Genomic DNA, 15851 nt, shown 5'->3' on the forward strand with positions numbered 1-15851 from the left:
TATTAAAAATTCTCTCTCTCTCTCTCTTCTCTCACTCTCTTTAAAAAAAAAAGAATGTTAAGGGATATTTGAAACCCAGAAATGTAGTAAGAGGAACACATATTCAAATAGGAATCTGGAATGTTCCTCATGCTCTGATAAGTTCACTGAAGTGGGAGGTCATAAATTAAGTTTTATTCCATGAAGAAGAGAACACAAACACCTTCAGAGTGCTATAAGGAAAGACTTCACAGAGATGAAACTTAACTTTCTGCTCTGAGAAGCCATCTCCTAAAAGTTTTTCTTTCTTCTGGGATCTTCTGGTTTTGCAACCTTGAATCAGGAGAGTATACATTTTATTCTTTAAAGAAGGCTGGGCACCATGGCACACACACCTGTAATCCCAGCAATTAGGGAAGCTGAGACAGGAGGATAGTGAGTTCAAAAAAGCCAGCCTCAGCAATTTGGCAAGGATCTAAGCAATTTAGTGAGACGCTATCTTAAAATAGAAAAACATAAAAAGGGCCAGGCAATGTGGCTCAGTGGTTAAAAAAAAATTATATATATACACATACATATACATATACATACAGAGAGAGTGAGAGAGAGTGAATGCTAGATATGGTGGCCCATGCCTATAATATCAGCTACTTGGGAGGCTGAGGCAGGAAGATCTCAAGTTCAGGGCAGCCTGGGCAACTAAGACCCTGTCTCAAAATTAAAAAAAAAAAAAATGAAAAGGACTGGGGATGTAGTAGTAAAGCATCCTTTGGTTCAATCCCCAGTACCTAACAAAAAGAAAATCTTCAATATTCTCTTACATAACCATGAGAGGAAGTCTATCATCTATGCAGGTTCCTGGGCTACCTTTTTTTCTGATACCTTCCATGATGTCTGAAACACAAGATTCCTGGTCCTGATATATGAACAATTCCATGTGAAAGTCTTGCTTTATAGAATTAGGACTGCCTATATGATAGTGGTTGGCTAGCAAAGATGTGGAAAGATCAACCAGCAGGCTGATTATATAAAGCCTGAATTTCAGTTATATTTATATTCTGAAGTTATGATTTTTATTTGGCAGTTATATTCACATATTTTATTTCATTGAATTTCAAAATAATCTCTAACAGAATATTAGCTAATATAACATGATAATACAGATGTATATTTATTAATCTATTAGTTTATTGACATGAAAACATAACATTATTAAACAGAAAAGGTTACCAAATAGAATGAACAGTGATTCCATTTTTTTAATTGCTTTTATTTTTTAAATACACGACAGCAGAATGCATCACAATTCTTATTACACAAATAGAACACAATTTTTCATATCTCTGTTTGTATATAAAATATGCTCACACCAATTCATGTCTTCATACATGTAAAGCTGCTTTTTCCTTTTTTTTTTTTTGATAGAATGCTAGAATTCAATCTATATTAAGAAAAATCTGGATTACAGAGGTAACTTTCATCCTCTTAAATCAATAACTTATCATTATTTTTTTTGTTGGTCCTTCAAAACATTACATAGTTCTTGATATATCATATTTCACAGTTTGATTCAAGTGGGTTATGAACTCCCATTTTTACCCCGTATACAGATTGCTGAATCACATCATTTACACTTCCATTGATTTACATATTGCCATTCTAGTGTCTGTTGTATTCTGCTGCCTTTCCTATCCTCTACTATCCCCCCTCCCCTCCCTTCCCCTCCCCTCTTCTCTCTCTACCCCCTCTACTGTAAATCATTTCTTCCACTTGTATTATTCTTCCCTTACCCCTCACTTCCTCTTGTATGTAATTTTGTATAACCCTGAGGATCACCTTCCATTTCCATACAATTTCCCTTCTCTCTCCCTTTCCCTCCCACCTCTCATCCCTGTTTAATGTTAATCTTCTTCTCATGCTCTTTGTCCCTACTCTGTCCTTAGTTACTCCCCTTATATCAAAGCAGACATTTGGCATTTGTTTTTTAGGGATTGGCTAGCTTTGCTTAGCATAATCTGCTCTAATGCCATCCATTTCCCTCCAAATTCTATGATTTTGTCATTTTTTAATGCAGAATCCATTGTGTATAAATGCCACATTTTTTTTATCCATTCATCTATTGAAGGGCATCTAGGTTGGTTCCACAATCTTGCTATCATGAATTGTGCTGCTATGAACATCGATGTAGCAGTGTCCCTGTAGCATGCTCTTATTAGGTCTTTAGGGAATAGACCGAGAAGGGGAATAGCTGGGTCAAATACACCAATTTGCAGTCCCACCAACAATGAACAAGTGTACCCTTTTCCCCACATCCTCGCCAGCACTTGTTGTTGTTTGACTTCATAATGGCTGCCAATCTTACTGGAGTGAGATGGTATCTTAGGGTGGTTTTGATTTGCATTTCTCTGACTGCTAGCGATGGTGAGCATTTTTTCATGTACTTGTTGATTGATTGTATGTCCTCCTCTGAGAAGTGTCTGTTCCAGTGATTCCATTTTTATAAAAAAAAAATCTTTTAAATACATATTTAGATGTATATACCAGAACAAAAAGTCTAGATGTGACCTGCTTACTAATTGAACTAGGTTGCTCCTGCCCTTTCTTCTAAAGAGGAAACTAAGCTAATTGTTCTTCCCACTTTCACTCTCACCCCCCACCAATCCATTCTCCCCCTCAAAAGCTGGGCTGTCTTTTTAAAACTATTGTCGTGCCCATATCAAGTACAATTTTAAAGTTAAGATAAAAAGAGGACATCTGAAATTTAAGATTTTAAATTGAAGTACCCCCAAAAGAAATGGAGTAGCCCCCCCCCAAAGACCCTTGCCATAATTAGGTCTCTTGTCAACAATATTTTACAAAGAATGTCAGCAGGAGCTCTGCAGAGAGCTCAGGGTGGTTTGAAGCTTCCTCTTTCTTGTAAATACCAGATTTGCACACAGAAGTGTGACTGATTTTGTCTCAAGCTTGTTGCTATACAACAGATACTATCTCTGTTGTCTTGGTAAAAACTTATAAGTTATCTTGTACATTGCCAAACACTTCCTTCCTTAGTATTTTGCTAGATTACTTCCTTAGTCAACTCTTTGGGGTTTTTGCTTGCTTGTTTTCGCAATGCTAAGGTTAGAACCCCAGGCCTCATACACACCAGGCAAGCATCTCTGGGCCTTTGATGATTAGATCATAATCTCAGTCAAGGACTTGTGGAAGGGTACTGGGGATTGAACACAGAGATGCTCTACCACTAGGCTACATGCCTATCCCTTTTTATTTTATATTGAGAAAGGGACTTGTTAAAGTGCCCAAGCTCCTCCTGCCTCAGCCTCCCAAGTAGCTGGGATTACAGGCATGCATCAGCACACCTGGCAAGGATGATTTTCTATTGTCCACTTTCATTTCCCTAGCAATAGAAATTTCTCATTTCCATCATAAAGATGGAGAAAGAAAAAGGACATGTGATTCATAAGACAAGGAGCTCTGAATGTCAGTCTTATGTTACCTTCTGATAACTATGGTTTGAAATAAGAAAAGGAAAAGAGGACACTGGAATACTCCCTGAAAGAAATGAAAGTAGCCAGGCATGGTGGCACATGCCTGTAATCCCAGAGGCTGGGGAGGCTGAGACAGGAGGATTGTGAGTTCCAATCCAGCCTCAGCAAAAACAAGGCCCTAAGCAACTCAGTGAGACCCTGTCTCTAAATAAAATACAAAATAGGGCTGGGGATGTGGCTCAGTGGTCAAGTGACCTGAGTTCAATCCCCAGTCCAAAAAAAAAAGCAGAACTTTCATGAGTAGGATTAACAAAATGGAGAGTGTGAAATTAATGTGCCCAAAAGTTGCTTACGTGCTCATCTTTCACTTCTCTATATTCATCACTGTTACTCTGGTCCAAGCCACCTCTGTCTCTTGCCTGGACTAACATAATAGCCTTTTAACAGATATTGCAGATCCCCTTCAATGCCCACCATGACTCTGTCTTTACCATTTCTGTTCTTTATGGCCAGATTTTCTTCTGTGGAGTGCACTCACCTACCCAAATGTTCTCTCTGTTCATGTGTTTGGCAGAGAAAGTACCAAGAAATTAACATCCCCTGGGAATACCCTTCAATCAAGGACTGACAGACTGACTCTATAAAGACCCCACCTCTTCACAATGCAGGTGAGGTAACCCAGCAATATCTATTATTCACCATTTTCTATAGTTCCTCAATAGGGTGATGCTTTAGTAGCACACAGATGTGACCTGTTTACTATTTGAACTATGTTGCTCTTACCCTTTCTTCTAAAGAAGAAACTAAGGGGCTGGGGATATAGCTCAGTTGGTAGTAGTACTTGCCTTGCATGCACAAGGTCATGGGTTCAATCCCCAGCACCACAAAAATAAACAAACAAAAAAGAGGAAACTAAGTTAATTGTTCTTCCCACCTTCACTCTCACCCCTCACCAATCCATTTTCCCCTTCAAAAGCTGGGCTGTCTTTTTAAAACTATTGTCGTGCCCATATCACTACTTGCTTAAAACCTTTCAATGATATCTACTGTTTGGGGGGTAAGGACTATCCAATATATTATTTTCAAGTTTTAATTCTGATAGTTGTTTTACTACCTGATTTCCTTTGGAACACTCTAGAGACTTTGCCACCACTCAGTGCTGCTACACCTCAAATATTCCAATACTCCATATCTGGCTAGTTTTCTATGCCTATATATACACTACTACTACTACACCTTCCAGTCCCTCTCTCTCTCTCCCTTTCTCCCCATCTGGCAAATGTATCATGACTTTCTATTCTCCCTATTCCATGTAAACCCCCAGCACAGTCACTTCTACTACTCTTTTATTGGTGATCTCAACTCAGCTGGCTTCCTCTCCTTAATATTACCTTGGAAACCATCAGCCCTGAATACTTTGACAATCTGCTCTGCTACTCCTACATTCAGGATGGAAGGAAATATAACAGACTGAACTGGTCAGAATTTAAAATTTGCATGATAAGGTATTTGTTGAGAGCCACAGCCCAAGTGGCCCCAGCAAACATCCAGCTGCTTAGCTCCTCTGGGGTGATGCTCATTGGACTGTTTCCCCACCCTTTCAGACCACGGAGCTGCTCATTGGGGGACTCTTTTGGCTCCGCCCATGTGACCCAGCCAATGGGCCTCAAGAGTGGGAGGAGAGGGGAGTTGAGAGGCTCGTTCGTCGGTGGTGGCAGTTGGGCTCTGAGGGAATTCCTGAAGAGCTCGTGTGGTGTGTGGTGTGTAGTGTGTTCTAAAAATAAAGTTCATTTCTGCTTGACAAGTGGCTCATGAAATGTGCCCAGCCAGACTGCGGCAGGTATTTTCCCCCATCTTCAGAGGGTAGACTCACAAATAACTGGTCTCTAATCTCAAACACCCTTAATACCATTCATTCATTTTTATATGTTTCATTACTGTCATAGGAAATTCTAAACATTGGGTCTGTACATTCTCAGCACTTTACCTTGGGTCTGAGTTGCAAAGATACAAATCTACCCAAAGCCTTAACTCTTTCTTTCCTGTACAAGGCCTATCTTCTCTACCTCTGCTCCAAAGCCCAACCCTGTCATTCCTGAGATTGAACCAAGTTTAAGTTATTTTGTAATTAAGATCTAGGTCAATTTCCCAGCAGTATCCCCTGCCTCTTCTCTAAGTATACCCTGCCTGCAGTTCTGGGAATTTCCAGACATGAAGAGGGCCTGAGGTTCATTCAATGTGATACTTTATGTCTAATAAGGCCACCTGCTGGAAGCATATTCCCAGGACAGAGTCACTTGAACAAAACTGAACTTATGTTCCCAAGAAGGCTATCATAACAAGGACTGTGAATTAGTTCATTTTCCATTACTTTAGCCAAAGACCTGAGTCTAGGTAACTTATAAAAGAAAAGGAGTTTTATTTAACTCACAGTTTGGGGAGGCTGAAAGTCCAATCAGCATGGCACCTGCTCTGGTGAGGATCCCCTGGCTGCACTGCATCAGAGTAAATGGCATCATGGTGGGAACATTAGCAAGAGGGAGAGATAACACAGTGAGATAACAAGCCAGAGCATAGAGGGGCCAGTCTTGCTCTTTCATAATCACCTTCTCATGAGGGCCCCACAAGAACTACACCAATTCCTTCTAAGGGCAACACCTGCAGTGGCCTTCTACTAAGCTCTACCTCTACAAAGTTCTGCCATCTCTCAACATGGCCACACTAGGAACTGAGCTTCCAACACCTGAATGCTTGGGGTGGGAGGGGAGGCCCTTAAGCCCCTCAAGAAGGAGAACCTAGGCTATAAACAAAGGGATGAAGTTAAAATCATGAGCCAAAGATTCCAATAAATGGGAAGTCCCAATTAAGAGAGTAAGAGCAGACAGGAAGTAGAAAGCAGCCCATATGGAGTAGAAAGACATGGAACAATCTTTCTCTCAACTACCCTTTGATCCACCACAAGCATTTTAGCCAAACATATTAAGAAGTAACTTCAGCACTTTCATCAACTGAGATTTTGCAACCATATAATTTTTTTAACTTTTTTTAGGCTGGGGATGTTAGAATTCACCTCAGTGGTTGAGCACGTGCTTATTAGAATATGTAAGTTTCAGGGTTCAATCCCTAGAATTCCATCTAGTTAAGATGGAAGCAATAAATTCAAAAGATGTAGAAATAAAATGGGCATTCAAAGCATATAAAATAAAATTTATTGCCATTATGTGTTTTAGCAAGTAAAATAAAAAATTACTACTTCAGAAGGAGATTGCATATTCCATTTCCTCATTACATTCATCCAAGAATCCCACATGAGATTGGTAAGCTCCTTTCAGAGTTAGGCCTTACAGAACCCCCTGGAGTTCATAATTATCAATGATTATTCCTTCCAAATGAAAAAAAAAAGGGGGGAATGTTGATCTTTTAAATAAATGAGCTAGAATTAAGACAAAACAAAATAAGACAAAAAGACATGGAACAAGATACACATCCACCTTTCTTTTCCTCCTCTTGATTACTGCACAGCTGGCTCTTTCATTCATTCCAATTCCATCAAACATCCTTTCTGGACCAGTGGCCTTTCTGGATTACTCCATCTAAGGCAGCCACTTAGCTCATCCTATTTTCGTGTTTTGGTGCTGTGCATAGCACTGTTGTACTAGCTGATGTCTTTTCTTTATGTATTTATTTACTGGGGTATTATCCATCTCTTCCCCCTAGAATGTAAGCTCCACGCGAACACAGCTCTTCTTGTTTACTCTGTATCCCCAAAGGCAAGAATAGTGTTTCAAGTACAATAAATACTCAGCAAATACTGGGTGGATAAATCAAATATCAGGAACACTCTACTCATTTTTAAAAATCTCCAGATGATTCTGGTTTCAGCCAGGCTGGAAACCACTGGACTAATAGTCAAATCTCCTTTCTATGTTATTTTATGAATTAAAAAAGGGAACTTGGAGGGTTGAGGATGTAGCTCAGTCGGTAGAATGCTTGCCTCGCATGCATAAGGTCTTTGGTTCAATCCCCAACACCGCAAAAAAAAAAAGGGGGATTTTGGGTTCATTTCTCCTCTGCCCCCATTCTATATTTCCTAATCCTATAATTAGTAAAATTCATAAACAACAAATATTTTGTAAATAGTGTTTAATTCCCCCCCCCAAAGCAGGCATTGGAGCTAGTATCAGAATTAGCCTAAAATTGAATTCTTCCATAATTCTCCTTAGAAATACTATCAGTACTATTTTCTTCCCATAAGTTCTTAAGCCAGTGGTAATTAACTGTGATGAAATACACAGACTATGTTTGAGGAATTAATGACTCTGCTGATGTGGTTTTTCTTTCTTTCTTTTTTTTTTTTTTAGAGAGAGAGAGAGAGAGAGAGAGAATTTTTAATATTTATTTTTTAGTTTTTGGTGGACATAACATCTTTGTTTGTATGTGGTGCTGAGATCGAACCCGGGCCGCACGCATGCCAGGCGAGCGCACTACCGCTTGAGCCACATCCCCAGCCCCTGATGTGGTTTTTCTGATGTGGTTCTATTCAGTTCGCTTTTCATGTTCCAAATTAAGTCAGGTAGTTTCAAGTAAAGAACTCATAGAAATGGAAACTGATGTTGTTTATGTTGTTTTGTATAACCACAGCACACACATATAGAAATGCAGAAGCAGATGGTGTTGCTGAGGAGTCTTTAAGCATACGGTTTCTAAGATCTAGAATGTTCTCTCCCCTACATTCCTAAGCTATTCAGTTCAGATATCATCTTCTATAACAACTGTAAACATTAAGGGTAATTACTTTGAATTATTTATTTTGCTTTCCCCAGTCTCAAACACTGTCTGGAATGCAATAACTACTCAATAAATTCTTCTTGAATTGCACTGCTCAGATATTCACCCTAACCCACTGGGCTTGTGGGGTCCTTTGCTATGACTTACACAATATTGACATAATTATCACTTATTTAATACTTATCATGTACCATGCACCATGCTAAGTCTTTACCTATAATATTTCATTTAATCCCCACAAGAATACTTGAAAGAAATGTGTTATTGCTGTTGAGGAAACTGAGATTCAGAGTTTGGATTTTATCTAGGGTTTTGCTTTCTATTCTATACTGTTCAATCAATATAATACCCACAAGAAGTGCATCAATATTTTTAGTGTACATTATTTCTGCCTCAACTTCTTTGTTAATAGATAATAGAAACTAGGACAAGTTCTTAAATAGCTCTAAAAGAGATAACCCTAAGGGAGTTTGGTGAAAACCTATTGTGATTCACTTAACCTCTCTGTATCTCAATTTGCTGATCTTCAAAATTAGTAGGTTTGAACCAAATAATACCTCAAGTTGCTTCTGGATCTGTGTTTTAACCCAAAGGGCATGAAAACCTGGTAAGAAATCCCTTTTAAAATGCAGCTGCAAGTTTGAAAACTCATCCTTAACCTGCAAAGAAGATCAGTTCATAGGTTGAAGGTTACAGCCACAAATGAATTGAGAAGTAAAATTTAATCCTATTTCTAATAAGGGAACAGATGAGCAGTGAAAGCTTTAAAATTCTGAGTCTAACATTGACTAGGTAATGGTTTTGATTCCCAAGCTCTTCTCCACTGAACCTGTGTAGTGGTTTTTATGTATTTCTCTGCTGGCAGTGAAGAGATGAAGAGAAAAGCACGCAGAAAAGAAATCAGGACACTGAGGTCAACACAGAGATAGATCAAAAAAAATTCAGAGTTGAATTAGAGAGAAGAAAATAGGAAATGTAGGACTGAGTCAGTAATTCATAAAGGTGTGATCTTTGTTGTAGTATTTCTTGTAATGAGTTTATCTCCTAGGATGTGATAACCAACTCCATTTTTTTCTTGCTTTTTTTTTGCACCCTTCTCAACAATTGTTTAAATGCAGATCACTCAGCCTGTCTGCCTTCATCCTTCTAAACTAAACAATATAAATTTTTGCCTGTTTTGATATAAATGGATTCCATTTTAATGTGAGACTCAATGTTTAAGTTTTTCTTTCTAACCACTTTTCTCCAGCAAGGTTAGGTAGCTCATCTCCAGATTCTATTTTTGTTCATGCCTGATATTTACCGAATACTTATGTACCCAACATCACTTATCCATATGCTAATCAAAATCCTAAAATTGAGGCAGAGCAGGTTCCTGGTGGGATGACCTAATACAAGAAAATAATTTTAACCAATGTTTTAATACCTGAAGTCAGTTATTAGACTTTTAAAAATGGCCTTGCTTATGAAATTTTAAAAATTCTCCTTTGAAATGGAGAAAAAACAATTTGAAGAGAAGTAAACACTTCTCTGCCTCCACCTCTACAGCAGTATGTTCCACAGAAAAAGGAACCAAGAAGAGCGAAAAAACTCACTAAATATTTAAATAGTAAGTTTAAGGATAGGAAGTTGCAACAGCAAAAGGAAAAGCAGATAACTTGAAGGCCAAGTGTCACCGATTTTTGTCTCTGTCCTTAGAAGATTGCTGATGTAGAGTCACTGTGGCTTGCTCAAGACTCTCTGGATCGAAGACACAGCTCTAAGGTAAGATTCCCTGGACTATCGCCTAGTCCCATCACCTGAATGGACCCTCCAGGATCAGTTTTCTCAGGTTCTGTGGCCCATTCCCACAAAAGCAGCTTAGTGTCCCCAAATGGAAGTGGTGTCTTCCTTAGAGCTGTTTGTGCCAGTAAGTGCCATTACATCAACCTTAAGATAACTCCAAATCTGAGAGCTCTACCTGAAGAGATGGACATTGGGATTTTTCAAAACTCTCTGAGGGTATCCAAAATGTAGTACAGGTACTCTAGTGAGGAAAGAAGTATATCCTGGGGCTGGGGATATACTAAACGGTAGAGCATGAAGCTCTGGGTTCAATCCTCAGCACCACATAAAAATTAATAAAATAAAGGGGCTGGGGTTGTGGCTCAATGGTAGAGTGCTTACCTAGTATGTGTGAGACACTGGGTTTGATTCTCAGCACCACATACAAATAATTAAAATAAAGATCCATCAACAACTAAAAAAATTTTAAAAATAAATACATAAAAATAAATTAAATAAGGGCATTGTGTCCAACTACAATTAAAATTTTTTTTTGTTTAAAGAAGTATATCCTGTAGTAGTAAAAGAGCAAAATGAAGCTGTTACTGGCTTTAATATAATAAGCTGAGCAAAATAATAGATTAGAAAATTATTGAGCACTTACTGTGTGCGATGAAGGGAGCTCAGTAATTTTAAAACATTTTCTTATTTAGCCTTCATAAAAATTCATAGGGAATGCTGAGCGTAGTGACTCATGCCCATAATCCCAGCAACTTGGAGGCTGAGGCAGGAGAATCACAAGGCCAGCCTCAGCCACTTAGGCCCTAAGCAGTTCAACAAGACCCTGACTCAAAATAAAAAATTGAAAGGATAGGGAATGTGGCTCAGTGGTAAAGTGCCCCTTGGATTCAATCCTTAGTATGATCAAACAAACAAACAAACAAAACACCCCAGCTTAAAGAGTTACTTAAGAGTCTGTAGTCACAGAGCTAAAATGTAGTAGGGATAAGATCCAAACCCAGGACTATGGAACACCAGAGCCTGAAATCTGCCCCATTAATTTATGTTTAAGTACTTTAAAACCTTCTTAAAAGATATTTAAGAATGAAGGGGATTGGGGTTGTGGCTCAACAGTAGAGTGCTCACCAAACACATGTGAGGTGCTGGGTTCGATCCTCAGCACCACATAAAAGTAAACAAATAAAATAAAGATTAAAAAAAATGAAGAATTCTCCTGGTTGTGTACAATAAATCAAAGTCCCTAGAAACTTTATATAATATTCAGAATCATTTTGATATTATTCAAGTTCTACAGTATTTTCAGATGCCTTTTAAGAGCTTAGCCACACAATTAAAAATTTTCCTAAAATTCAGCTTTCCACAATCACATATGAAGAGATCCCCCTACACACACCCAAAGCACAAACACATAAACACCATAACATACACCATTCCAAACATAGCCTGCAGACATATAGACATATATACACAGATCACACAAATATACTACAGATACACATACACAGACCTCACATCAAACAGACATATACAGAAACCATAAACCTATCTGCATGTGCACAAACACACTAGGTATACAGAAAGAACAAAGGCATACCTAGCTTCTCCCCCTCTCTCTCTCTCTCTCTCTCTCTCTCTCTCTCTCTCTCTCTCTCTCTCTCTCCCTCCCTCCCTCCTGGGAAATTCTCCAGGTGATTATGTTTCTCCCTGGCTACTCAAGCCCCAATATCTATCCAATTTCCACTGCGTGCTTCCTCTCAGTCACATCTCACCTCCTACTGCTGTCTTTTTTCTCTCCATCGCACTCCATTTCCAAATAGGGAACACAAACTCTTTTGATTCTCCACAACCACCAACACAAGACAATTGTGGCTTAATGGGGGAAAGGGACATTATATTATATCAAAACATAGCAAATAGACAAAAATTGGGCATTAGACCTTCTTATTTTTACACCCCCTCAGTCTTTTCTGCTTCTCAAAATATCTCATTGACTTCTCTTCAGGCCTCTTAACCTCCTGCTGGCTTCTTCCTGTGCCTCCTCTCTTAAGACCACCCCCACTCCCCTGCCCTCTCCTCTAGGTCTCAGGACCTTAACATGACCTTTTTCTTGAATTTTCACTCTCCATTGCTATCCATTCCATACCCTTTAGGCTTTGAGTTTTATTCACAAAGCAGACAATTAAGGGATTTTACTGAGAGAGGAACTTTTTTCTATTTTAAAGGAAAATTTCACAAGTCCCTTAGAAGGCGGCATTGACTTAAGTCAGTTGTGGTTTTTATATAACAATTATTTTATTTCTTTTCCCTTTATAATCTTAAAATGTTTTTGCTTAGTGAAAAAAAAATGCATCATTAGTCATTTCCATTGCTTTACCCAATTCATCAAAAACCAATTTTTGATATGACTCTTTCATAATAGCTATTTCCAAAACATTTTGGGGTTTATATTTTTGATACTACAGGAACTGTTATTCAAGAAATTTGATGCTTTAGATACTTTGATATTTAGGTACTCTTGATTCATGGAGCATTGTCAATTGCCAATTTTCACAGACAATATAAAACAATGGTACAGTTCCCCATCTGTCACAACAAAGGCGTGGTGGAAAATGTGGGTGATAAAAGATCTTTAGCCATTTTAAAACTCACTTTCCCCCCTGCTTAAAAATTTGCCTCACAGGCTTGTGAGAAAAAAGAAATGATTTTTTATGGAATAACACAGACACTAGATAAATGTGAGTTTCTGGACTTTTTTCCTCCTCCTCTCCTCAAGTGAAAATAACTACTCCTTGTATCCTATAACATACTTACCTCTTTGGTTGAAGATTCCACATTCTCATAGTACTCTGCAGCTCTCATATGAAGATTACTCTTATATGCCAAGTATCAGAATACTAGATAACAGTATTTACTAAATATAATTAGCTTATAAGGGAAATCTAATTAGGCAACCCCTAATTTGCAACAGTTGCTATTATTTTTGTTACTCAAGTTTATTTCATTAGCAACATTTGTCCCTGTCCCAACCAAGTCTTAGTCAAGTAAAAATGACTCTGAATTGCCTTACTCAAGAAGTTGTGCCCATCAGGAAAGGTCAGACTTCCAGTTAACATCTGAATAGAAGATTTTTTTAGCCTAAATTGATTACTTAACAATTGTCCCAAAGTCCCAATCTTTTTTTCTCTTTCACATTTATTTCATCTGTAATACTTCTGTTTTTTGTGCTCAGATTAATCTGATCTTAATTCTACATACAATATAAAAGTGTACACCTTAGAAAAACATTTTGTCTGTATTATTATAGAAATAATATGTTTGCCATTGTTAAAATATTGTCATTTGGACTATTACTATGCAAAAATCACTACTTTAATCTCTACATTTAATATTTTATTTTGCTTTGGTTGTCTCCATAGGTAATTATGAAGTTGATCAACTCTACTGATGACCTGATCAATACTTCTACTTTAGTAAGAAATAGCACTCACTTTTCAGCTTCTGCCTCAGACATGATTATTGCCCTTTCTTTGTTCATGTCATTTATAGTCGGTACCATCACCAACGGCCTCTACCTATGGGTGCTAAAATTCAAGATGAAAAAGACAGTCAATACCCTCTTGTTTTTTCATCTCATTTTCTCATATTTTATTTCGATATTGATTCTGCCATTTTTGGGCATCTACTATCTTCAGGACCATTACTGGATCTTTGGAACAGCATTGTGTAAGGTCTTCAATAGCACTTTGTCTCTGGGGATGTTCGCCTCTGTTTTCTTCCTCTCTGTCATCAGTCTGGATCGTTATCTTCTCACTCTTCACCCAGTGTGGTCCCAGAAGCACCGAAACCCACGCTTTGCTTCCAACATTATCCTGGGAGTCTGGATATCTGCTACTGCCCTCAGCTCACCCTATTTGGTTTTCAGGGAGACACATCATGACCATAATGGAAAGGTGACCTGCAGAAATAACTATGCTGTGTCGGCTAACTGGGAAAGTGAAGAGATGCAAACTTTAAGGCGACGGATTCATGCAACCTGTTTCATCAGCCGCTTCTTGCTGGGCTTCCTTCTACCTTTCTTCATTATCATCTTTTGTTACAAAAGAGTAGCCAGTAAGATGAAAGAGAGGAGCCTGTTTAAATCCAGAAAGCCCTTCAAAGTCATGATGACTGCTATTATCTCTTTCTTTGTGTGTTGGATGCCCTACCATATACACCAGGGCTTAACTCTCACTACGAACCAGTCACTCCTTTTAGACTTGAGTCTGGTAGTTACAGTGGTAACCAGTTCTTTCAACAGTGTCTTTTCTCCCACACTCTACCTATTTATTGGGGAGAATTTCAAAAAGGTTTTCAAGAAGTCCATTTTTGCTCTGTTTGAGTCAGCATTCAGTGATGATTCTTCTGCAGGAAAGACGCAAAACCTAAATTCGCAAGTTGAAATTTAAATTCTAGATACTTAAACATGAACTCTGTGATTTATACCACTAGAGCTATACCCTCTGCCTTTATATACTACACTCCCTATATTAGAGAAACATTAGGTGACATTAGGTTGTACGATAGTTAGATCTATGAATATTAAAAGATCTCCAAGGAAACAGGAAATAGGTCATGTTGCAAATGTGAGTTGAAACTTTTTTAATTGTGGTAAAATATATGTAACATAAGATTTGCCATTTTCACCATCTCATTTGTATTAGTTATATTCACAATAATGTACAACCATCATCACTATTTCCAAAATTTTTCATCCCTCCAGAAAAACTCTGTACCCATTAATTAAGAGCTCTGCATTTCCTCAGCCCCAGTCCCTAATACCTGCCAGTCTGCTATCTCTATGAATTTACCTATTCTAAATATTCTTTATAAGTAAAATCATATATTTATTCTTTTGTGTCTGACTTATTTCACTTAGCATAATTTTTTTTTAATTTTTTAGTTGTGGATGGATACAACACCTTTATTTTATTTATTTACTTTTATGTGGTGCTGAGGATTGACCCAGTGCCTCACGTGTATGACGCAAGTGCTCTACCACTGAGCTACAACCCAGCCTTAGCATAATGTTTTAAAGGTTCATTCATGTTACAACATGTATCCGAATTTTATGCCTTTCTATGTCTACTTGTATTCCATTGTATGATATACCACACTTTCTAAATCCATTCATCTGTTGGTGAACACTTGGGTTATTTCCACCTTTTGACTACTGTGAGTAATGTTGCTTTGAACAGCTATGTGCAAGTATTTGTTGGAGTCCTTGTTTTCAGTTATTGTAGAGAAGTACGTAAGAGTGGAATTACTGGGTCAAATGTTAATTCTGTTTTAATTTTTTGAGAAACCCTCAAACTTTTCAATGTGTACCTGTTACATTCCCACTAGCAAGGTACAAAAGTTTCAGTTTCTCCATATCTTCACAAACACTTGTTATTTTCCTTTTTAAAATTACACGTATCCCAGTAGATGAAACTGGCGTCCATGTGATTCTTAATCTTTGACTGTCAAAAATAGGAATATTAATTTCTAAAGGCCAATAATATCCTGGATTTTAATTTTCTGTCATAGAACCCTATAGCAACAGACAGCATAGGTTTTTATACTTTAATGTTTTAATTATAAAGACATTTTAAGTGTCTCTTTTTAATACTCAGAGATTAGCTGTCTCCAAATTATGAGACTAAGACAATTATAATGTTTAAGAATCTGTCATAGGCTGAGGTTGTAATTCAGTGGTAGGCGAGCACTCTACCTCTGAGCCACAATCCCAGCCCTCTTCCCTAGTTTTTAAGTTTTGCTTCAAGCCTTTTGCAA

General features: G+C 37.9%; 1 protein-coding gene across 1 annotated transcript; it reads left to right on the forward strand.

Moving 5' to 3' along the window:
• Positions 1-9973: 9973 nt before the first annotated feature.
• On the forward strand, positions 9974-14809 carry GPR33 (G protein-coupled receptor 33). Its single transcript, XM_081291488.1, has 2 exons — positions 9974-10019; positions 13457-14809. The coding sequence occupies exon 2, from the start codon at positions 13463-13465 to the stop codon at positions 14483-14485; it is 1023 nt and encodes a 340-aa protein (XP_081147614.1). The 5' UTR covers positions 9974-10019; positions 13457-13462; the 3' UTR covers positions 14486-14809.
• The last annotated feature ends 1042 nt before the right edge of the window (positions 14810-15851 follow it).

The sequence above is a fragment of the Spermophilus citellus genome (genome assembly GCF_964194105.1).
Source record: "Spermophilus citellus genome assembly, chromosome: 4".
In the NCBI taxonomy this organism is placed as follows: Eukaryota; Metazoa; Chordata; class Mammalia; order Rodentia; family Sciuridae; genus Spermophilus; species Spermophilus citellus.